The following is a 23,609-nucleotide window of genomic DNA, read 5'->3' as shown; positions in this document are numbered from 1 at the left end:
GGACCAGGGGAATAGTTTGGAGCTGAGGCAGAGCAGGCTGAGAGTGGAGCTGAGGAGAAGTTGTTGAATGTGAGGGTGCTGAGAGCCTGGCACAGGCTGCCCAGGGAGGCTGTGGCTGCCTCCTGCCTGGGGGTGTTCAAGGCCAGGCTGAATGAGGCCTTGAGCAGCTGAGTCTGGCTGAGAGGTGTCCCTGGGCACAGGGAAGAGATTGCAGGAGATGAGCTCTGAGATCCCTTCCAGCCTGAGCCACTCTGTGCCCTGGGGTCCTGGCAGAAATCAGGATGCCCAGGACTCTGATGGGTCTCTTGTTCCTTCTCCCCCCACAGGCCAAGATGCCTTTTGATGCCAACAAACTGTACTGCAGCGAGGTGTTGGCCATCCTGCTGCAGAACAACGATGGTGAGACTGCCCCTGGGGCCCACATCCTGCTGGGGCAGCACCTGGGCACCCTGCAGCTCCCAGCAGTGCCCCCCTGCCCTCTGCCCCTGCCCTCTCCTGCCATGCTCCTCTGCCTCTCTGCAGCTGTATTGATTTTGCTGGCTGCTGGATCAGTAACAGCTGACACTTGGCTTCATTTTTCTCTCTCTTTTCCCCTCTCCCCCTCCCCTACCTCTGTCTAGACAACAGAGAGCTGCTGGGAGAGCTGGACGGGATCGATGTGCTGCTGCAGCAGCTGTCGGTGAGTAACAGCCCTCTGCTGGGGGGCTCCAGGGGCAGCTGGGCTGGCCCAGGAGCACAGCAGAGATTTGGGTTGAGTGTGGCACAGCCCCTGAGTGACTTCAAGGCTCCTGTGTCATGCTCGATGAGTTGGGGTGAGCCCTGGTTTGGAGATGTTAGTGCTGAGGCACACAGGAGTTAGGCTGTTATGGAGTAGAATCCTGGAGTGGGTTGGGAGTGACCTCCAGAGGCCTCCCAGTGCCACCCCCTGCACTCAGCAGGGACGTCCTGCTGAGGGGCTCTTTGCCAACACTGTGAGCAGCTGGCCCTGCATGGTCACTCCTTGGGCTGCTGCTGAGCACTCTGGGGGTGTGCAGCCAGGGCAGGAGAAGGGGCAGCAGTGCCAGCAGTGCCCTGAGTGATGGTGCCCAGCAGGTGCTGGAGGGCTGTGTGTGAGAGGTTCCCTGTGCTCTGCAGCACTGAGCCCTCCCTTCTGGGCTGAGCTTTGCCTTTGTCTTGCAGGTGTTTAAACGGCACAACCCCAGCACGGCAGAGGAGCAGGAGATGATGGAGAACCTCTTTGACTCCCTCTGCTCCTGCCTGATGCTGAGCTCCAACCGGGATCGCTTCCTGAAGGGCGAGGGGCTGCAGCTGATGAACCTGATGCTGAGGTACCAGAGAGCTCTGCTGCCTGCCTGTGCCCCCACACCTGGCACAGCTGCTCAGAGCAGCTCTGTCTGGCTGCCCTCTGCCTCTTCTTTCCCTTCGTGTGAGCAGGACCTTCTCAGCCACCTGAGCTCCACCCTGCCCCCAGCTGAGTTCTCTGCTCTGAGGTTGCTCCAGCAGCTGCTGGCAAGTCCCAGTGCAGGCCTGTGTGGCAGATGGAGGCTCAAGGTCAGGCCTCTAATCCTCTCCCCTGTGAGGACCTTCTGCATGTCTCTAGGGAGAGAACTTTCCTTCTGCTCCCCAGCTCCCTGCTGTGCATCCCCTGAGCTGCTGAGGTCCTGTGGCTGTTGGCACAAAAATGCCCTTTGTGGAATGGGCATTCATAAGTGTTTCTTCTGGGCTTTGTCACATGGGCACTCTCCAGGGCTCCTCTGCTCCCTCCTCACGTCCTGCCTGGCTCTGCAGACACAGTACTGGGCATAGTGGGGCTCTGGGTGGCTCCCCAGTGCCAGGCTCTGTGTGGTGCCTGGTTGGCAAACAGCAGCAGTGCTCCCCCGGTGCCCGGCTGGGGCTGTGCAGCAGCAGGGAGCTGGAGAGAGAGCCAGGCAGGGATTATTCAAATGGGGCTTTCTGCAGGCTGAGGAGAGCAAAGCTCCAGAACTAAGAGGCAGGAGGAAGCCTCCCAATGCCCCCAGCGCTGAGCTGGCACTGCAGAGCTGATGCCTGGAGCTGTGCCACGGGGGTGGCACTCAGCTGCTTGCATTTTGAACAGCTTTGCCCCAGTTTTGGACTCTGCTCTTTACCACTCTGCACCAGCAGCCCCGCTGGGAAATCATGAGAAGAGGAAGGTTTTGTGGCCCCCCTGCAGTGGCTGTAGCAGGGTTTGGGGGGACAAAGCTTACCCTAAGTGGCAGCAGTGGCTGGAAGGAGTTTCACTCTTTGGCTGCTGAGGAACCTTCCAGCTCTGCAGTTCAGTGACAAAGCTGGACAGAGAGAGTCACCTTCCTGCCTCTGGTGGTGTCTTCAGGCCAGAGTGGAAGGTGGAGGAAAACCGAGGAGGATTTTTCCCCTGTGAGGGTGACAGAGCCCTGGCACAGGCTGCCCAGGGGAGTTGTGGAGTCTCCCTCTCTGGAGGTACTCAGAACTCAGCTGGGTATGTTCCTGTGTGATCTGGTGTGGGAGATCTTGCTCTGGCAGGGGGGTTGGGCTGGATGAGCTTTGCAGGTCCCTTCCAGCCCCTGACACTCTGTGATGCTGTGTGGAGCTGCTGCTCTTAACTGCTGGTTGCTGCTGCTCCTCCTGAGGAGCTGTCAGCTGCTTCTCTGAGTGCTTCACACTGCTGCCCCCTTCACTCCTCCATCCCACTTCCCCTTTTTGTCTGAATGCTCCTGAGGTCAGATTCTGGCAGGGGTGATCCTGTGGCACTTCAGCAGGTGAGATCAGTGTTGCTCAGTACAGCCTGGAAGGTGCTTCTGTCCTTCAGCCTGGCTGGGCCAGAGCCTGCACTGTCCTCAGCAGGCTGTGGCTGTGTGGTGGCTCTCATGGCTGCTGTAAGCTGCTCCTGAAGGTGTGACACAGCTGCCCGTGGTGGGGAGGGAGCTAACCTGGACCCTCAGCACTGCAGAGAAGTGCTTCTGTGCTCTGCTGTCTCTTGGCACCTCTTGAAGTCCACCTTGCAGGGCTCTCAGCTTTGATGCTTTGTCAGCAGTAAGGGAATGAGTGAGGTCGGAGTGCAGAGCTGTGGGAGGGACAGGAGGTGGTAAAGGGGCCAGCAGTGGTGTGTGGTGGTGACACTGGGCCCTGCTGCCTGCCCTGGGGGGAGGAGAGTTGTGCCTGCACAGCTGCTGCTGGGCTGTGCTTGGCACAGCAGGTCGTGGTGTGGCTGAAGGCAGAAAGCTCTGCTGGGTGCAGTGGTGAGGAAACCAGAGCAGGTTCCTGCAACTTCCAAACCACCCAAGTGTCTGAGAACTGGCCCTGAGAGCTGGGGGGGTTGGTTGCCTGTGGGTTTGTCACCTGTCAAGGCGCCCAGAAGGTGCTCAGAGGCAGGGAGGGTGCCCAGAAGATGCTCAGAGTGGCTTCAAGTGCTGCTGCCCCCAAGCTCTTGCAGAGAGCTCCTGTGGGGTTCAGGAAGCTCTAAGAGCTGCTCAGGGTCTCCCTCAGCTCTGCCTGGGTGACCACAGGCTGCAGGCAGGGAGGGACCTGCGGTGGCTGTGCCCTGGCGAGCTGCAGAGGGACACTGCTGGATCCCCCTGAGCCCTTCCTGCCAGAGCCCAGGGGGCACAGGTGCTGGGCAGTGGTGCTTGACCACCTTGCCCACAGCCGGGCAGGAGCTTTTGCTCTGCTGTTGCTGTTTGCTGGTGGGGGTGGGGCAGAGCTGTGTTGTTTGGCTCGACTTTGAGGCACTTAATCATTGTGCCGTGGCCTGTGCAGGTGGAAGGAAGGGAAGCAAAGCTGGCAGAGTATTGACACGGGGCGAGATAGATAAGCTGGGGCAGGATGAAGATATCAGGCTGGAACCTGCCGCGGGCGTCTCAGAGGACAGCCTTTGGTGGCTGCTGCTGCCCAATACATCTGCCCGAGCTCCTCTGTCAGCGCTGCAGGGGAGGGAGGAGGCTCTCAGCTGAGTGGTTGTCATGCTGGAGAGATTCCTGCGGGCAGCAGTGAGCACAGGGCTGAGCCCTCCACCCCGGGGGCAGCTGCTGCGGGTTCGTGGGGAGCTGAGTCCTGGGCTTGGTGTCATGGCCTCAGGCTGGCCACTGGGATGGAGCTTCATGAGCAGGGATGTGGATGGAGGTGAGCAGAGGGTGCTGGGAGAGGACCAGGGTGAGAGGAGCAGAGCCTGTGGCTGCAGAGCAGAGCTGGGCAGCTCTGAAGCTCCCAGGTGCAGCTTTGTGCCATGGTTTGCTTCACAGCCCTGCAGCTGTGCAGGCTTTGGGGCTTCCTGGGGGGTTCTACCAGCACTCAGATGGTGGCAGCCTGCAGGGGGGAGCTTATAAATGTCCCCTAGGATGAAATGCCTTTGGTTGAGCTGAGGAAGCAGGACTGAGCAGGCAGCCCCTTGGCCTGCCTCCATAACCCAGCTGCAGTTTACCTTGCAGAGCTCAGCCATGCCCAGGGTGCCAGCTGCCCACGCTGACAGCAGGCTCAGTGCTGCTGCAGAGCTCTGGCAGGCTTTGGCTCTCGGGGGATGTGTCAGGGAGGTTCTCTCTTGCCTGGCAGAGGTGGCAGGTGGCTTCCCTGCTGGCAGAGGAGGTGTGAGCCTGCAGACAGACACAGCGAAGGCAGCCTGGGGCAGCTCCAGCTCCTCACAGCCTTCCTGTGACCCTGCTCTGAAACAGAACTGAGCTGAGGAGACACAGCTCTGTCCAGCCCCCCAGGGCTTGACCAGAGCATTCTCAGGATGCTGTCTTGGTGCTGGTGGATGGGAAGCTGGACATGAGCCAGCAGTGTGAGCTTGCAGGCCAGAAGGCCAAGGGCAGCCTGGGCTGCATCAAAAGCAGCGTGGCCAGAGCTGGGGAGAGGGGATCCTGCCCCTCTGCTCTGCTGAGACCTCACCTTGTGGAGGATGATAGAATCAGCCAGGTTGGAAGGGACCTCCAAGCTCAGCCAGCCCAACCTAGCACCCAGCCCTGCCCAACCAACCAGACCATGGCACTAAGTGCCCCAGCCAGGCTTGGCTTCAACACCTCCAGCCACAGAGACTCCACCACCTCCCTGGGCAGCCCATTCCAATGCCAATCACTCTCTCTGCCAGGAACTTCTTCCTAACATCCAGCCTCAACCTGCCTTGGCACAGCTTGAAGCTGTGTCCCCTCATTCTGCTGCTGGGTGCCTGGCAGCAGAGCCCAACCCCACCTGGCTACAGCCTCCCTGCAGACAGCAATGAGCTCTGCCCTGAGCCTTCTCTGCTGCAGGCTGCACCCCCCCAGCTCCTTCAGCCTCTCCTCACAGGGCTGTGCTCCAGGCCCCTCCCCAGCCTTGCTGCCCTTCTCTGGGCACCTTCCAGCACCTCAACATCTCTCTAAAATGGAGGAGCCCACAACTGGACACAGCACTGCAGGGGTGGCCTGAGCAGTGCTGAGCACAGGGGCACAAGAACCTCCCTTGTCCTGCTGCCCACACTGCTCCTGAGCCAGCCCAGGATGCCATTGGCTCTGCTGCCCACCTGGGCACTGCTGCCTCCTCTTCAGGATGTCCCTGCTGACTGCAGGGGCTTGCACTGGGAGGCCTTTGGAGGTCTCTTCCAACCCAACTCATTCTAGGATCCTACAAACGAGCCCTGAGCCTGAAGTAGCTGTGCCCAGCGTGGCTGTGGCTGCTTCCAGCAGGCATGCAGCAGCTGTAGAAGGCAGCAGGAGCAGCTGGGATGGGGCACAGCAGCCAATTGCCCCCAGGAGAGAGGAGCAGGCCAGCAGAGGGACTCAGCAGCCTCTCCACTGTGCTAGGAGTGAGGCAGCTCTGCAGGCAGCCGAGGTGAGGAATGCTTCCAGGGCAGTAATTGCATATTGATCAGCGTTTAAGGAGGTTGCCCGCAGCTGATCTCTGGAATATTCATTGGGTTTAAGTTCAGGCTCTCAGATCGATACTGCCTGCCTGGGCTGTCTGCAGTTGATTTGGTTTGAAATATTTATCCAGCTGGAGGGCAGGCAGTTTGTCTCAGCCTGGGCTCTGCTCACCCACCGACGTTATCCCAGCACTAATTCAGCCCCAGCCGCCCGAGTGTCCCTGCTAGGCACTGGCCTCACAGGCTCTGAATCACAGCTGTCCTGGCCACCCTCTGCTGCCTCCTCTGCTGCCTTGCAGCTGAGGGAACTCCTCCTGCATTTCTTGGCTCAGAAAGGAGAGTGCAGGCATCGTCTGGACTGTCCTCAGCAGCCAAACACAGCCTCTCCCTGGCCAAAGCAGAAGCCAAAGCAGACCAAGAGCAGCTCACAAGGCTCTGGGCAAGCTGCTCCAGGGGGGTTGTCCCTGCTGGGTGACCTTTCGAGGTCCTTTCCAACCCAAACCCTTCTGGGGAAGTGCTGCCTGCAATGGCTCTGTTTAATTAAGCAGGAGGTGTAGGAGAGAGGCTCCCTGAGCTGCCCTGGGGTCGTCAGGAGCAGCAGGACAAGCAAACAGGAGGCTTTTAATGACCCTGGAATGGTTTGGGTTGCTCAGCTTGCTCAGAGCTTTGTCCAGCATTGCCTTGAATAGCTCCAGGGGTGGTTCCAGATTTCCCTTGAGAGGTCCAGGACCTCTCTGGAGGCTGTTTCCAGACCATCTGCCTGTCACTGGTGTGAGCTGCCAGCAGCAGCATTCTGATCTTGCCTCAGGATCTGTCTGCAGCCTTCCAGCCCTGAGCTCTGGAGCTGGGGCTCTGCTCCCTGGAGCTGCCCCCCAGGCCATGCTCCTGCGATTAACTGAATGAATTCATCAATGGAATTGCTGCTGGATCTGAATCCTCCTCCTGCTGCTTTGCCACTGTTTGCCTTCTGGACCCAGCCCAGTCCCTCCTGCTGCTTTGTACTGAGGTGGTGAAGGAATAACTTCTTCACTAGCCAGGCAATAAGGAAATGAAACCATAACAATGGAGTGCATAAAATGGAATAAAAAGAGAATAAAACTAAATAAAAGGCATTAAAAAGGAATAGCCAAAAGACAATTCCCAGCCACAGCTCTGAGGAGAGGCTTTGTTGATGTGATTTTGGGGGTTTCTGGAAGAAAGTCTGGCTTGGAGCTTGTGCTCAGGCTTTGGTACCTCTCTTGTTGTGTTTGTAGGATCTTGGAATGGGTTGGGAGGGACCTCCAGAGGCCTCCCAGTGCCACCCCCTGCACTCAGCAGGGACATCCTCCCCTACAGCAGCTTGCTCACAGCCTTCTGCAGCCTCACCTGGAGCAGCTCCAGCCAGAAGGCCTCAGCTCCCTCCCTGGGCAACCTGCTGCAGTGCTCCAGCAGCCTCCTGCTGCACAACTTGTTCCTCACCTCCACTCTCAAGCTGCTCTGCTCTCATTCCAAACCACTGCCCTCAGCCTGTCCCTGCAGGCCTCTGGGAGCAGTCCCTCTGCAGCCTGCTTGTAGCCCCTGCAGGTCCTGGCAGGCTGCTCTGAGGTCTGCCTGGAGCCTTCTCTTCCCCAGGCTGCACACCCCCAGCTCCCTCAGCCTGTCCCCAGAGCAGAGCTGCTCCAACCCCTGAGCATCTTTGTGGCCTCCTCTGGACTGTCTCCATCAGGCCCATGTCCTTCCTGCTGCCATTTCCCTTCCCCTGCTGTCCCTTCACAGCCCCTGGAGCCCCTCAGGCCCTTAACCTGCCTCTGCCTCTTCCCAGGGAGAAGAAGATTTCCCGCAGCAGTGCCCTGAAGGTTCTGGACCATGCCATGATTGGCCCAGAGGGCACAGACAACTGCCACAAGTTTGTGGACATTCTCGGCCTGAGAACCATCTTCCCTCTCTTCATGAAGTCACCCAGAAAGATAAAGAAAGTTGGGACCACTGAGAAAGAGCATGAAGGTAGGAGAGCTCCCAGGGCTCTGCCGGGAGCCTGCGGGCAGGGGGCAGTGGCACATCCAGGAGGGAAGAGCACAGGGAGTGGCACATCCAGGAGGGAAGAGCACAGGGAGTGGCACATCCAGGGCAGAGGGGGAATGGTGCAGGGCCTGGCACAGGGAATGCCACATCCCCACTCTCCCGGAGCTCCTGTGCAGCTCTGGGGCCCAGGCTGCCCAGCTGTTGGCAGTGCCAGCCTTGCCCTGCTCGCTGGGTGCCAGCAACTGCTGGTGCCTGCATTTCATGTGCTGCTGAGAGCTCTCCCTCCTGTGGGCTCTGTGGATTGAGGCTGCACTCTTTGATGCAAAGCTCTTTTGAAAAGAGTAATGAGGCAGCTCCAAATGTCAGCTCAGGAGCAGCACTTTGGTGCGGGGAGCGCTGGAGTGTGGCTGCAGGAGCAGCAGCACTGCCAGGATCCTGTGCTGCTGCCTGGGGACTTCTGCTGCCAGCTTTGTGTTGCTCCTCTCTCCTGGAAACCTGCAGCAGCCTGCTGGGGAGTGTGGCTGCAGGACCTTGTGCTCAGCTGCCCCTAGGCTCAGTCCCTCCTGCTTCTGGCCACGTTCCCTTCTCCATGTTTGTGGATCCTGGGATCATAGAATCTGGAATGGGTTGGAAGGGACCTCCAGAGGCCTCCCAGTGCCACCCCCTGCACTCAGCAGGGACATCCTCCCCTACAGCAGCTTGCTCACAGCCTTCTGCAGCCTCACCTGCAGCAGCTCCAGCCATGGGGCCTCAGCTCCCTCCCTGGGCAACCTGCTGCAGTGCTCCAGCAGCCTCCTGCTGCACAACTTGTTCCTCCCCTCCACTCTCAAGCTGCTCTGCTCTCATTTCAAACCACTGCCCCCAGCCTGTCCCTGCAGGCCTTTGGGAGCAGTCCCTCTGCAGCCTGCTTGTAGCCCCTGCAGGTCGTGGCAGGCTGCTCTGAGGTCTGCCTGCAGCCTTCTCTTCCCCAGGCTGCACACCCCCAGCTGGTGACTGTGACTCAGGAGAAGTTTTGCCTGCTGCAGTGGTGCTGCAGGTCCTGTGCCAGCTCCTTGGGCTCTTGTCAGGAGCTGGAGAGCTGTGAGTGGGTCTCAGGCTTCCCTGGAATCCAGCCCTGACTCCTGCAGCAATCCAAGGGAACAGTGGAAGGGAACAGCAACCAAATCGGAGCTCTGAACCCCATTCCCACTGCTTTGGGGCTTCTGGGGGTGTTTGGAACTGCCTTTGCAGTGTGGAAAGGGCTGGAGCTGCAGTGTGGGCTGTGGGCAGAGTGCTGGGACTGTGGCTCCTGTCACTGACTTCATCACTCACTGGGCAAGTGAGCTCCTCCCTGCCTCCTGCTGCATCTGGAGGCTGCAGGTGACATCTGTGTGTGACCTTGGCTGCTGGGGGCTTGGGTGGCAGCCTGGAAAGTCCAGCCAGGGCCAGGTCCTGACTGCTGCTCTGACAGGGAAAAGGCAAATCTGCCATTGGAGGGGAGGATGGAGAGCTCCATGCAGGCAGCCCTGGAATCAAACCTCCACCTTGCTAATACTCAGAGGAGATGGAGCTGAGGCCAGGAGCTGGTTCTGCTAAAGCAAACTGTGGTGGGCAGCCCAATTCCCTTGGCTTTGCATCACTGGGCAGCTGGAGCTAATTGAGACGTTGAGCTGAGCTCCCCTGCAGCCTGCCTCAGCCTTGTCCTGCCAGCAGAACAGCTCCAGGTGTTCACCCAGGGAACATCCACAGCCTCCCTGGGCAGCCTGTGCCAGTGTCTCCCCAGGCTCACTGTCCAGCATTTCTTCCTAAGCTCCAGTCCCAATCTGCTCTCCTCAAGCCTCAGTCCACTCCCTCCTGTCTGCCCCTCCTCATCCTCGCACTCCAGGCCCTTGTTAGAAGTCCCTTCCTGACCTCCTTGTAGCCCCTTCAGGTACTGGAAGGCTGCTCTAAGGTCCCCTCCAGCCCAAACCATTCCATGAGCTGTTAGCAGGCTGCCAGCCCTGAGCCTGCTCCGAGCCACGGGAGGCAGAGCCCTGCTGAGCAGCTCTGCCAGGAGCTTTGTCCTCTGCTCCTCCACTCCTTCCAGGTGTCCCTTTGGCTGTGGGGGCTGAGGGGCTGGAGCTGTGCTCAGCTGCAGGGACTCCTCAGTGGGCATCTGGTGCTCTGCCCTGGGAGGCAGGTCTGGGGGTGGAGGAAGCCCTGGGTGTGGCTGGGCCAGCTTTTATTTCTTGCAGAAATCTCTAATCCAAATGAAATTTGATCCAAATAACTCCCCTGGAATGTGCTCCCCCCCCTGCTTCTGAAAGCAGTGCAGGGAGGGCAGCAGTGCTGGTGAGCTGCAGCTTAAACACTGTCAGGGCTGGAGAATTATTGGCCCTCAGGGAGCCTGGGAACAATTTCAGTCCAAACTGCAGATATTTGTGCTTTATATGCACAGGGTAATTAGGAGAGAAGAAAGGGAGAAGTTCTGAGCCATCTTTATGGATGATCTGAGGCTGGAGATCAGGCTGCTGCTGCCTGGCTGCACATTGTCTGCTCCTGGATTCTGCCTGACTTGGTGCAGATCATTGAGACACTTCTGAGGGCATTAGGTTGGGGAGAAAAATCTCATCTGAAGCAATTTCCTTTTCCCCAAGGCAGTGAAGCAACTCAGACCAAATATTTTGCAGCTGCAAACAGAAACAGAATCAATCCTAGAACGGTTTGGGTTGGGAGGGACCTCCAGAGGCCTCCCAGTGCCACCCCCTGCACTCAGCAGGGACATCCTCCCCTACAGCAGCTTGCTCACAGCCTTCTGCAGCCTCACCTGCAGCAGCTCCAGCCAGGAGGCCTCAGCTCCCTCCCTGGGCAACCTGCTGCAGTGCTCCAGCAGCCTCCTGGTGTAGAACTTGTTCTAACATCCAAAATGGTTTAGTTTCCCTGTGTCTGTGGCATCAGAGGCACTTGTGAGGATGCTGCTGGCTTGGGCAGCCCTGAAGAGGAAGAGCTGCATGCTGTGGAACCTGTGTCCTGGGTGGCCTCTGTGTGAGGTGGTTGCATGGCCTGAGCCAGGTCCCAGCTTGGGTGCTGCAGGAGATCCGAGATGCTGTGGGGCAGATGTGGAGGCACAGTGGGCACAAGAGGAAATGGCCTCAGGCTGCCCCAGGGGAGGTTTAGATTGGTCATGAGGAGCAATTTCCCCCCCTTGAGGGCTGTCCAGGCCAGTGGTGGAGACCCCATCCCTAGGGGTGGGGTTCAGAGCTGTGGACATGTGGTGCTAGGGCCCATGGTGGCAGTGCCCTGGCAGTGCAGATGGTTCACACCACCAGTGGCTGTGTTCTGGGGTGTCTCCTGTGGCATGCCGAGGGTCAGCTTGTCTCCAGTGCCCACGAGGGTGCAGTGGTCCCTGGCACTGGTGCCCCTGCAGCAGCAGTTGAGCTGAAGTGTCAGAGGCTGACTGAAGGCTCCTGAGCAGCCTCAGTGAGCTGGGACAGGAGGAAACAACTTGTTGGGCCCTAGTCTGGAGTGAAGGGATCCTGGCTGCTGTGAGAGGCTGGGCCTCCTGCTCTTCCCTTTGCAGCTCAGTTTTGCTCCCTTGGAGGCTCTAATGAGCTCTAAAAGGCTTCCTGTCCAATTCATCTTCATTTGGACACCTTCTCCTGGCTCAGCTGTCACTTTTGCTTAGCAATGCTTCACTTGGCAACCTGAGAATCAGTTCAGCCAATGTCCAGAGGAGAATTCCTGCTGCTGGGCTTTTGCCTCTTCCCCTCTATCAGTCAAGCATCTTCTGGAGGTGCTCAGCTCTACATCATTCAGAGAGCCCCCATGGCTTGGTCAGCAGACTCTGAGTCCTTCAGCTCTTAGTGCAGGGCAGCAGCTCCAGAGGGAATGTTCCTGCTCCTGCCAGGGGCTCCCTGGCCTCCTGCTCAGACACCACTTTTATCTGAGGAGCTCTTTCCGAGGCAGGAGGCTCCTGGGTGTGTTTGTGGGGTTCACCATTACCCACTGTGTGCCCACCTAATGCCCGCTGCTGTCCCCCTTTGCCTTCCTCCTCCTTGCAACCCCTCAGCGGTGCAGGGGAGGGTGCTGGAGCCTCCAGGCAGGTGTCTGTCATAGTGAGATGTGAGGAAAAAAGCAGGGGTGTGGGGGGAAATGCTGAAGGCAGAGGAGTGCAGTGCTGGGGTGTGGTGTGACAGGACTTGCTGCAGCTGCCAGTGCCAGCCCTGGCACTCGTTCGTCTGCATTCCAGCACTGCGCCTGCCGCCAGGATCGATCTCATTCGGGGGCTGTGGAGGCTGCTCGTGTGCCCAGGCCTCCCTGCCTGTCTGGAGAGGCTGCCACAGCCCTGGCTGCTCCCGGGGGCAGCAGGACCCTGGTGCAGCTGGGAGTGCCCAGGGGATGTGACCTGCCTAGAACCAGCAGGTGGATGGGCACTGTGGCGCTGGCGCGGGGGGCAGTGGCGGCAGGCAGAGGTGAGCTGCCTGGTGGGGAGCAGCAGCACCTGCCAGGAAGGGAGCCTCTGACCTCCCACATCCATGGATTTGTGAGGCTTTGGGATGTGTGGGTGGAGCAAGCTGCACTTGGTGCCTGCCAGCTGCTGCCCTTTAGAGGAGGTGGTGGAGCTGGGCCTGACCCTGGCCCCTTTTGGTGTTTGCTCCTCAAAGGGAACCTCTTCAGTGGCTCTTGGAGACAGGGACTGGGAGCAGCCTCAGCTGTGGCCCTTCCTGAAGTGCTGCTCTGCATGCCCAGGCTGTGGGCTTGGGCTGGGCATAGGCAGGACCCCTGGGAGGTTCCCAGGGTACTGGGGCAGGCTGCCTGAGGGCCCAGGGGCAGCGAGAGCAGGGCTGGGCAGCACAGGTTTGGGTTTCTGGGCACTCAGAACAGCAGCAGCTGCTTATACTCTGCCAAGGGATCCGACCAGAGCAATACTGGGGGCAAGGACTGGAAATTCTGCAGGTGAGAGCTGCACTGGGGCAGCCCTGGGGGAGGATGGGGGAGCCCCACGGCTGCAGAGACCTCTCCTCTGGCTGCTGCTGTGGGGCTTTAATCCATGGAATGATGGACCCAGCCACGTGCCCCTTGGCACTGCCCTGCCCCAGAGCTCTCCCCACCTGTGGCTGCTTGCCCTGCACACGATGCTGGTGTTTTCCTGGAGTGGGTTGGGTTGGAAGGGACCTCAAAGCTCAGCCAGTTCCAACTCCCTGCCATGAGCAGGGACACCTCCCACTAAAGTGGGCTGTTCAAGGCCACGTTCAGCCTGGCCTTGAACATCTCTAGGGAGCTGCCTTTGTGGCCCAGTTGTGGGGTTTGGGGGGAGCTTGAGAAGGCAGCAGGGAGCTGATGCCAAAGGGTGGGATGGGAATATTGCTGTAAAACATCCTTTTGAAGGCTGGGAGCCAGGCAGCTAAATATTGCCTGGATCTCTCTGGGAGTGATCTATGGAAAGAATAACCTGGTTCTTAAAAAGCCTGTGTCAGCTCCTTCAGCCTTCCCAGGCCTTCTAAACGGTTTATTGATAAAGCAGATAAATTCCTGTGCCTGAGCAGCAGGGCAGGAGAGTGATGGCAGGAATCCATTCCCCGGGAGAGGAGCATTGAGCAAAAGCAATGAAGATCTATCATTGGGGAGAATATTGCTACTAAAAGACTGTGTCAACACTTGCAAACGCTTCCAGAAAGGAGAGGGTTTGTGTGTGTGTGTGTGTGTGTGTGTGTGTGGAGAAGAGCGGTGCGAGATAGAGGATGCTGGCAGCTCTCCAGCGGCGCAGCCGGCGCGGGGTGAGGCGGAGGAAGGCTTCGGATCCTCCTCCTTTGTTGTTTGCGTTTTGTTGTTTTTTTTTTTTTTACACCTTAATAGGATCTTGCAAAGGCTGCGGAGGCTTTTTACGACCTCTTCTCTTTTTTTTCCCTTTAAGGCAGCCACTTCATTTGGTGTCGCTTTGCTGCGGCCCGGCCGTGTGCGTGCGGCGGCAGCCGGCGCAGCCCTGAGCCATCCTTCAGCCGCGCTCGGCTGCGGCGGGGCCGGAGCGGCGGCGCCCGATAAACCTGTTATCTGCTGCTCCTGCTGCCAGCAGCGCGCCCAATCTCCTTGCTACATGAAAAATTGACACCACCTCGGGCAGAAATCTGTTTCTGAGGCAGCCACATTTATAAGGCGCTAATGAAACGGGGCCGGTGCGTGCGAGCAGCGCTGCCTGCCTTCCCCGCGCCTCGCCCCGCAGCAGCCCTGCCCTGGCACGGCCAGGGGGGGACGGAGCCGCCGCCAGCTTGGCCTCCCCTGTTCCACACCCCCCCCAGCCCCCACTGCTGCTCCTCCTTTGCAGGCTGGCACCCTGTGGCTGCAGGCTGGGCACCGCTGTGGGGACGGGGGCTGGGGCCGTTGGGTGGCACTGGGGTGAGAGCTCATTGCTGTCTGCAGCTGCTGATGGGGAGGCTGTAGCCAGGTGGGGTTGGGCTCTGCTGCCAGGCAGCCAGGGACAGAACAAGGGGACACAGCCCCAGGCTGTGCCAGGGCAGGCTCAGGCTGGATGTTAGGAAGAAGTTCGTCAAAGCAAGAGAGATTGGCACTGGAATGGGCTGCCCAGGGAGGTGGTGCAATGCCCATCCCTGGAGGTGTTTCAGAGGAGGCTGCATGAGGCACTTGGTGCCAGGGCTTAGTTGATTAGAAGGTGTCAGGTGCTAGGTTGGGCTCGATGATCTTAGAGCTCCTTTCCAGCCTGCTTCATCCTGTGTTTCTGAGCCCTTTCCTCTGCCTTCTCCTCTCTGGACAGGCAGATCTTGGTGCCCCTCTTCTGCCCCCCGCTGAGGGGCAGGAGCTGCTTGTGGCCGTTCTTTGTCATGTGTTAATCAGCAAGATCACATCTCGGAGGAGCTGCAGCTTAGCCAGGAGGGCTGTGCCGGTGCAGAGCTGTGAGCAGGCAGCAGCACCACAGGGGCTGGCATGGGAGGGAAGCTTGTGCTGCACCTGTTTGCTCTGTGCCCTTCTGCTGGGTTCTGTGGACCCACATTAAACCCATGCCCTCTGATGCTGCCAACAGCATTTCTGGTGTTGGCATCTATCCTGCAATGGTTTTCATCCCCTGTGACTCCAGGGGTGCAGACCTGTGGCCTGTGGCCACTCCACAGCCCACTCACAGGGAGAGGAGGATGGACACTTCCCCAGGTTGCTTGCCCTGGCTCCCAGGGGTGGGCTGGTTCCTACTGCCTGGAATCTATTCATGGGCAAAAGGGGAAAGAGACAGAACATGAGAGGAGCATCTTGAGGGTCTGCCTCAGAGTGCTTAAGGCCACTGTGGCTTTGTCCATGGCAGAGAAGATGCTGCAAGAGGAGCATTTGCTGTGGTGCTGCACTGGAGTCTGGAGCAGGCAGAGAGCAGTGGTGAGGGAGGTGTCAGCCCTGCTGTGTGGAGCAGCTCATGCTGCTCCTGCCCCTCCGGGAGCAGAGGGCTGAGGGCTCTGTCCCGAGCCCCTGCTGTTGGGCACTGCTGGGTCCTGGCACTTTGTGTGGCAGTGTCTGGAAGTAAGCACAGGAGGAGGTTCTGGCAGCAGTCCACCTGCTTTGGTGAGCCCCACCAAGGAACACCTGCTCAGGGCTCAGTCCTGCTGCCCAGGAGCAGAGCAGTGCTCCTGTGGGGGCAGGGAGCTTGGCGTTTCAGAGCAGGGCTGTGGCTGGACACTGCCTGGGTGCCCCTCGTGTGCTCGGTGTTGACTTCCTGCTTGGCTTCAAGGCATGAGCTGTGGAATGTGGTCCTGAGTGCAGCTGAGGAGCTGCAGAAGGCCCTTCTGGGGTGGTTGCTGGTTTGTTGGGGCACATTTGTGTTCATCCCCTGGGGTTTCTGTTAGGAGAAGAGGCTGGTGGAGAGTTTCCCTCGGGCTAACTGCAGCTCAGTCTGCAGCCGCCGGGCACTGGCACAGCTCCTTTCCCAGGCTCTCCTGTTGCAGTAACTGTCCCCTCTGGCAACCAAAAGGACATCTGAGTGGCAGTGCAGGCTTTGGCCAGGGCTCCCCTCAGCCCCAGGTGCCTTCAGCTGGGGTGGAGGGGCCAAGAAGAGCAGCCTGTGCTGCCAGGCGGGTGTGCCAGGCTGGGGGGGCAACAGGAGCAGGGTTCAGGCTCTGTGCGAGAAGCTTTTCTCGGGTGGCTGAGGAAGAGCAGGATTGGTGCAGCAGAGGCAGAGGAGGCCTGGCTGGCTGGGCTGAGCTGAGCTGGAGAGGAGCTGTCAGTGCTCCTGGCACTGCTCAGCCTGCTCCGGGCTGCGGTGGGAAGGAGCCAGACCTCTGCTTATCGACAGCCACAGGCGGTGGCAGATTTAATGGCTTGTTACGGGGAGACAAAGCTCCTGTTCCCCGGCTCAGCCTGCAATTCCCATTTTGTATCTCCAGAACATGTCTGTTCCATCCTGGCCTCCCTCCTGCGGAACCTGAGAGGGCAGCAGAGGACTCGGCTGCTGAATAAATTCACCGAGAACGACAGCGAGAAGGTGAGTGCAGGACCTCTGCCTGCAGCGGCCAAGTGCCGCCTGCGGGGGCTCCGCGGCCGCGTTCCCTGCTCCGTGTGCCTGGAAATACGGAATGGGGAACTGGGAATGCTTTTGGTGCTGGATCTGCCACATCCCAGCTGCTTCCTGGAGCTCCTGCACGGGGCAGCAGCCGGCCCTGGGCTGTGTCCCTGCCGGAGCCCCGGCGGCAAAGTGCGTGGCGTGGGCTTGCTTCGGGCTGGCTCTGCGGGGGCAGGGCACTCGGGAGGTGCCAGTTTGTCTAGCGCAGCTCTTCTGCAGAGGGCTCAGGAGTTGCTACAGTAGGCGTTCAGCATTGGCCAGTCTCTCCAGAATGTGTCACTTGAGTGGTGTTGACTCTGGGAAATTCTTTCCCAAATATTGACACGGTGCTGGGAAGAGCAAACAGCTGCGGAGTGGCAACAGCAGCTTCTGCAAACCACTAATCCAAGGGATCTGCAAATCCCACTGCTGGGCAGTGCCACTTCCTTGGCATCCCTCAGTGCTCTGCTTGGAAGGTGTTTCTCATAACCTGGCGCAGCAGGTGCAGAAGTTCTGCTGGGCAGGCACAGAGGGGAGTGGGAGAGCTGTGGCACAGCCATGAGCTTCAGCTTGGCTCTGCACAGCAGGGGCAGAAGGGGCTGGGGGGAGCCAGGGAGCTGCAGCCCCATAGCACAGGAGAGAGGGCAAGCTGGGCACCTTGCTCAGCCTGCTGCCTGCCTGCTGGAGCTGCCAAAGGCGTTTTTGTGATGTGGGCTCACCCCAGTGCCTGCAGATGCAGAGCGCTCACCCCGTGCTGGGATGCCTCCTGCCCGGGAGGCTGTGGAGACTGCAGCTGGGAGGGAAGCAAAGCAGCAGGAAGGGTGCAGGGCTCCTGCCCTGCTCTCTTGCTTAGTGTCTCCCTTCTGCCCCCGCAGGTCGACAGGCTGATGGAGCTCTACTTTAAGTACCTTGACGCCATGCAGGCGGCTGATAAGAAGATTGACGGCGAGAAGCACGTAGGTACTGCTGGGCTCTGTGACACCTCTCACCGGCCTGGCACCTGCACAGCACCTCTGCCTCAGCAGGGCACTCCTGAGCATCACACCTCTGCCCCCCTTCTCCTTCCTCTGCTCCCCAGCTTGCAGCTAAGCTCGGACAGAATGGGCTGAGAGCTCCCTCGCAGTGGGTGGCTCTGGCCTCTTCCTGCAGGTTTTTAACAGGGCCTAACTGTGCTGCAGCTGCCCCCAGGGCACCTTGGCTGCATCCTTGCTTGCTTTGGCAGGTGGAGGCTGAGAGGAATCATAGAATCAACCAGGTTGGAAGAGACCTCCAAGGTCATCCAGCCCAGTCTATCCCCCAGCCATAGCTAATCAACCAGACCATGGCACCAAGTGCCTCATCCAGGCTTTTTTTGAACACCTCCAGGGATGGTGCCTCCAGCACCTCCCTGGGCAGCCCATTCCAATGCCAATCACTCTCTCTGCCACAACTTCCTCCTCACATCCAGCCTCAACCTGCCCTGCCACAGCTTGAGACTGCGTCCCCTTGTTCTGTTGGTGGTTGCCTGTCAGAAGAGCCCAACCCCACCTGGTTACAATGTCCCTTCAGGTAGTTGTAGACAGCAATGAGGTCACCCCTGAGCCTCCTCTTCTCTAGGCTAAACAACCCCAGCTCCCTCAGCCTCTCAGGAGTGCAGAGGGACCATGGCATGACCGTGTGGAGGTCTCCTGCCCTGCTCTGCAGAGCACTGCTGGCTGGGGCTGGGGAGCTGTGCCTGTGGCCGAAGGCTCCTGAGCTCCCTGCGTGCCAGCCGCCAGTCTCTGAGTGCCACCAGCCCTGGTGCCTCACCAAGCTTCTTGGAGCTGAAGCTGGAAGCGACTTTTAGGAGGAGAGGAGCTGCGGGGGGCGGGAAGCAGCTTGCAGAGCTGTTAGGAGCTTGGCTGGCTGCCCGCGGCCGCTCGGCGTCAGCCCGAGCAGGGCGGGAGGCTGATTGCTGCCGGCGGCAACGAGCGCTGCCCGGCGTGCAGGGGCTGCAGCTCCCTGCCAGCCCACGAACAGCTGCCTGCCTGCCTGCTGCCAGGGCCTTTCTCTGGGCAAGGGCACCAGTTCTGAGGGCATCAGAGCTCAGCGGTGCAGGGATGGTGGCCTGGGGCAAAGCAACCCTCACCCCTGCCTGCTTCCTCTCCGCTGTGATCCCCAGCACAGAGCAAGAAATGATTTCTTCTTCACCTTGAAGTGCTGGTGTGTGAGGTCACCCAGTGCCACCCCTGCACTCAGCAGGGACATCCTCCCCTACAGCAGCTTGCTCACAGCCTTCTGCAGCCTCACCTGGAGCAGCTCCAGCCAGGAGGCCTCAGCTCCCTCCCTGGGCAACCTGCTGCAGTGCTCCAGCAGCCTCCTGCTGCACAACTTGTTCCTCCCCTCCACTCTCAAGCTGCTCTGCTCTCATTCCAAACCACTGCCCTCAGCCTGTCCCTGCAGGCCTTTGGGAGCAGTCCCTCTGCAGCCTGCTTGTAGCCCCTGCAGGTCCTGGCAGGCTGCTCTGAGGTCTGCCTGGAGCCTTTTCTTCCCTTGTCTGAACATTCCCAGCTCTCTCAGCCTGTCCCCTCCGACCCTCTGATCATCTTTGTGGCCTCCTGTGCACCCTCTCCAGCAGCTCCATGTCCCTGTTGTGCTGGAGCAGCAGAACTGGGCTCAGTGCTCCTGGTGGGGTCTCAGGAGGGCAGACCTTGGGCATACCCTAACTGCCTTGTGAAACCCAGGAGCAAACTCCACATCAGCCTTTGTCTCCCACACCCAATGCCCACTTTAGCCTCCCTTTGCTTCATGAAACCCAGAAAAGATCTTGTCCCTGTCCCTCCCCTCAAACCTTTCAGTTCTGTAGGAGATGGTGCAGAATCCTTTGGCTTTTCACTCCCTCTGGCATGAGTGGGGGGTGGCAGGAACCTTCCTCATCTCTGAAGGTGGCAGGAGGAGACAGGAGCTGGCTTCAGGTATTTATAGTTGCAGATCAAATTCTGCTCAGCAGGTTTATTGGATGAAATATTCTCAGCAGACACTGGGTGCTGTAATGACTTACAAATCACATGCTAATGGTGCCACAGGTGAGGCCTCCCAGCCTTGCCAGGGGGAGGTGGAGTCTGAGTGTGACAGCAGCAGCCACAGAGCAGGAGAGCTGGCACAGGAACTGCTCTCAGTCGGGTTTAGCCAGCCCAAAAGCGCCTGGACCTGTGCCGAGGGCAGGACACAGGTGAGAGCAGCAAAGCCTGACCACCACCTGCAGTGTGGCTGGGTCGGCCCTGCCCTCCCTCGGCTTCCCCAGGGTAGGCTCTGAACTGGGCTGAGTCTGGAGGGTCTGCAGGTGGCACAGCTGCCCCCACCCGGGTGCCCTCCTGCTGCTGAAGCTGAGCTCACAGGGCTGCAGGAGCTGTTCTATCCCTGCTGCCATGGGGGCTCCGTAGCCGTCGGGAGGAGCATCCCAGCTCCTGCAGGCTGCTGGCTCAGGCTCACAGGTCCCAGCCCCCTTGTGCTGGCAAGGCAGAAATGTCAGAGGCCTCCAAAGGTTTCCTGAGCTTCGTGGTCACCCTGTGTGCCCTGCATGCCTGCCAGCTCTGTGACCTGCCCAGGGCTCCCTCCTGACTGAGACCACGGGGCCTGCAGGAGGAGCAGCCTCCTGGGGAGATGGCTGGCACAGCTGGCACCTGGAAGCAGCTGCTGCTGGGCAGTCTGACTTTACCCAAGGCTTCTGCTTGCTCTTCTCCTGCTGCAGGTGTTGGTTGCTGTCCCCCCTGGGACCTCGTTGACCAAGGGCTTTGTGGTGCCCTTGAGCTCTCTGCCTGTGCTCTGAAAGCACCTCCTGAGTGTGGCTGTTGCCCACTAACAGAGACAGGAGGTGGTAAGGAGGAGCTGTGCTTGGCATAGGAGGCAGAGGTGGAGGTGGTTCTGGTGTGGCTGGAGGTCTTTCTCCAAAGCCAAGGTGCTGGAGGTGCTGGTGCCCACCCCTTCTGCTCTGCCCAGCTGTGCCTTGTGCTGGGGGAGGGCAGGAAGGGGCATGTGGAGGATCCCTTGCGTCCTGCTTGGGCACTGGGCAGAGCAGATGTGATGTGGACTCCTCGATTCAAGAGAGATGTTGAGGTGCTGGAAGGTGCCCAGAGAAGGGCAGCAAGGCTGGGGAGGGGCCTGGAGCACAGCCCTGTGAGGAGAGGCTGAGGGAGCTGGGGGGGTGCAGCCTGCAGCAGAGGAGGCTCAGGGCAGAGCTCATTGCTGCCTGCAGCTGCCTGCAGGGAGGCTGTAGCCAGGTGGGGTTGGGCTCTGCTGCCAGGCAGCCAGCAGCAGAAGAAGGGGACACAGCCTCAAGCTGTGCCAGGAGAGGTCTAGGCTGGATGTTGTTAGGAAGTTGCTGTCAGAGAGAGTGATTGGCATTGGAATGGGCTGCCCAGGGAGGTGGTGGAGTGGCCGTGGCTGGAGGTGTTGCAGCCAAGCCTGGCTGGGGCACTTAGTGCCATGGTCTGGTTGGTTGGCCAGGGCTGGGGGTTACATTGGACTGGGTGAGCTTGGAGCTCTCCTCCAGCCTGGCTGATGCCATGATTCCGTGGGCACAGCAGGGGCAGATGTGCTGGCTGCAGGCCCCCAGGCTCTCGCTGGCACCTGGGGGCCTGTCCCTGCTGCCTCGTTAGTGCAGGAGAAGCTCATTTCAGCTTCACAGGAGCCCATCTTAGCGCTGTCTTCTCCCATCAGCGAGGCCATCTCAGCGCAGAGGGCTGGCAGATTAGGGGTGGCACCTGAGTGCTCCTTTGCAGCTTAGCACCCTGACAGCCCAGAAGGGGCAGGCAGAGCAGGAGGGTGGCAGTCTGGCGCTGGCTGAGGCACAGGTTGGCATTCACAGGGTGCCCGTGCTTGAGTAAACACCCCCAGGCTGTGAGCAGGGCTCCGCAGGCTGCTCCTGGCCTGGCTTCTCTCAGAGACGCTTTGCCTGCTGCTGCTGCTGCCCAGGGGCTGCTGTGCAGAGCCAGAGCAGGGTGTAGGACAGAGCCCATGGCAGAGTGTGCCCCTGGGCACAGGTTGCCCAGGGAGGTTGTGGGGCACAGAAGCACCGAATGTGATCTTTGATCACATTCGGTGCTTCTGTGCCCCACAACCTCCCTGGAGGAGTTCAGCAACCTGTTCTGGTGAGAGGTGTCCCTGCCTGTGGCACAGGAGGGGTTGGAACTGCCTGAGCTTCGAGCTGCCTCCCAACCCCAGCCACTCTGTGATGCCCTTTGGCAGGACATGGTGCGGAGGGGAGAGATCATAGACGACGACATGGAGGATGAGTTCTACCTGCGCCGCCTGGACGCTGGCCTCTTCATCCTGCAGCTCGTCTGCTACATCATGGCAGAGATCTGCAATGCCAACGTCCCCCAGGTGTGTGCAAGGCTCTCTGAAGCCTGGGCAATGATCTTCTCTGGCTCCTCTGTCGGGGGAGAGCTCACTCTGTGTGTGTGTGTCCCTGCAGCTCCGTCCGCTGGCAGGAGGTGGGTGGGAGCTGTCGCTGAGTTCGTGCAGCCTGCCCTGAGCCAAGCCCCAGGCTGAAGGGGAAGGGCACTGTGTGTGTGCCCTGTCGGAGGGCCCTGGAGAGCACTATTGCCTCAGAAGGTCTCACAGGGGCCCAGACTGCAGCAGGTGACATTGCTTCTGCCTCCTGTCCCCCAGCAGGTTCGGCAGAGAGTGCACCAGATCCTGAACATGAGGGGCAGCTCCATCAAGATCGTCCGGCACATCCTGAAGGGTGAGTTGAGCTGAGCTGCTGCTGTGTCTCAGCTCTGCCAGGGGCAGCTTGGCCAGCACTCTGCAGGCAGAGCCCTCCTGCCCTTCCCCTTGGCTTCACGGGCACCCTGGGGCAGCAGCTGGCTGGAGTTGTGAGCTCTGGGCCTTGCTGGACCCCCTGGTAAGAGGCAGGAGTGACCTCGGCGCTGGGGCACACCGCGGTCTGCTGGCCTGGGGCATCACTGGGTGAAGCCATCAGCTGCTGCCCTTAGCAGAGTCAGCACAGAGGGGAGTGTGCTGGGGGGCAGTGGGGAGGCTCCACCTGCATTCTCCTGCCCCACAGCTCAGCAGCTGCACGGCAGCAGTGCCCATGGTGTGTTTGTCATCCTCTTAGTGTCAGCTTACCCTGGATTATGGCATTAGATGTCCTCTGCAGCGTGCCAGGGAGCTGCTGGGATCTGCATCCCCGTGTAAACCTCTGCTGGTAGTGCCTAATGCTTGTGCTGGGGCAGAGCAGTGCCTGTCTGAGCTGTGCCCTGCTGTCCTTCAGCAGAGGACAGGCCTGGCACCATGCCCACAGCCCTCTGAGCTGTCAGGCTGAGCTGGAGCTGGGGCCCTGCTGCTGCCTCCTCGTTTAGCAGGGGCTGAATGCCTGCTGCCCAGGGCTGTGCTGGCTCTGGCCAGGGGAGAGGACTCCAGGAGCAGGTTTTGGACTGCAGCAGGAAATGTTTCCCCCTGGGAGCAGGCAGACATTGGAGTCCTCTGCCAGGGAAGCAGTGGAGTGCCCTGCACAGGGCAGTTTGGAGACTCAGCCTGGCAGGCTCTGGGCCATCTCAGTTCTGTCACCTGGAAACGTTGGACCAGATGGTCCCTGGGAGTGCCTTCCAGCCTGGCACTCTGGGGTTCCATGGTGCTTTCATTCTGGGAGGAGAGAGGGGCTGGCAGCATCTCCAGGGGGCACTGCTTGCCCTGGCAGTGATCTTCTGCCCTTCTCTTCCCCCAAGCAGCCATGGCAGGGGCAGGCAGATCTCTTTGGTGTTCTCTCCTCCCATGAGCAGGAGAGGAGGGGATCAGGAGGAAGGCTGCTGGGATGGACTCCAGAGGGGTTGCTGCTGGGAGGTTCCCTGCAGCTGGAGAGGGTCTCTGGCCCTTGTCCTTTGCCAACAGGTGCCCGTTAGTGCTCCTGCTGCCTGGGCACTGGGCACAGGGTGCCTGTGCTGCCTTTAATTGGGATACTGGGCAGCTCCTGCCCCCACAATGCCCAGTTCCAGCTTGGCATACACCTGTGCTGGGGCTGCAAGGCCGTGCCAGGGCATTTGTCACTCTGCTGGCTGTGTTCACTCAGGTTAGTGTCTCTGGTGTGCTGCTGCCTGCACTGAGCTGGAGCTGGCAGCAGCAAGGCTTCATCCCAGGCCTGGCCTGGCACCCTGAAGCTCTCATGCTGGTTTTGCTGTGCCCTGCAAGCTGTGGGCACGTGGCAGGCTGGGTTCTCTCAGCAGTGACACCTTCTGTGCCCCAAGAGGCCACCTCTGGCTTGTCCCTAGTGCAGGTGGTGGCTGCAGTGCTTGGGGCTCTAACTCCAGTGCTTGCCAGGCCTAGAGGCTT

The 23,609-nt window shown here is 59.9% G+C and overlaps 1 protein-coding gene across 2 annotated transcripts in view; it reads left to right on the top strand.

The window, feature by feature from the left end:
- CTNNBL1 (catenin beta like 1) overlaps positions 1 to 23,609 on the top strand; it is a 51,082-nt gene that overhangs the window by 23,929 nt on the left and 3,544 nt on the right. The window contains exons 8-15 of one of the 2 annotated variants that reach the window (XM_064167975.1): positions 327 to 399; positions 621 to 679; positions 1,180 to 1,328; positions 7,629 to 7,810; positions 16,165 to 16,262; positions 17,195 to 17,275; positions 21,525 to 21,662; positions 21,954 to 22,026. In XM_064167975.1, coding sequence (XP_064024045.1) covers positions 327 to 399; positions 621 to 679; positions 1,180 to 1,328; positions 7,629 to 7,810; positions 16,165 to 16,262; positions 17,195 to 17,275; positions 21,525 to 21,662; positions 21,954 to 22,026 — 853 coding nt within the window. Of the gene's footprint in view, positions 1 to 326; positions 400 to 620; positions 680 to 1,179; positions 1,329 to 7,628; positions 7,811 to 16,164; positions 16,263 to 17,194; positions 17,276 to 21,524; positions 21,663 to 21,950; positions 22,027 to 23,609 lie in introns of both variants that reach the window. The other variant, XM_064167974.1, reaches the window with a different exon arrangement.

This window comes from Pogoniulus pusillus, chromosome 29, assembly GCF_015220805.1.
Source record: "Pogoniulus pusillus isolate bPogPus1 chromosome 29, bPogPus1.pri, whole genome shotgun sequence".
In the NCBI taxonomy this organism is placed as follows: Eukaryota; Metazoa; Chordata; class Aves; order Piciformes; family Lybiidae; genus Pogoniulus; species Pogoniulus pusillus.
This window is presented reverse-complemented; position numbering and strand designations above follow the sequence as displayed.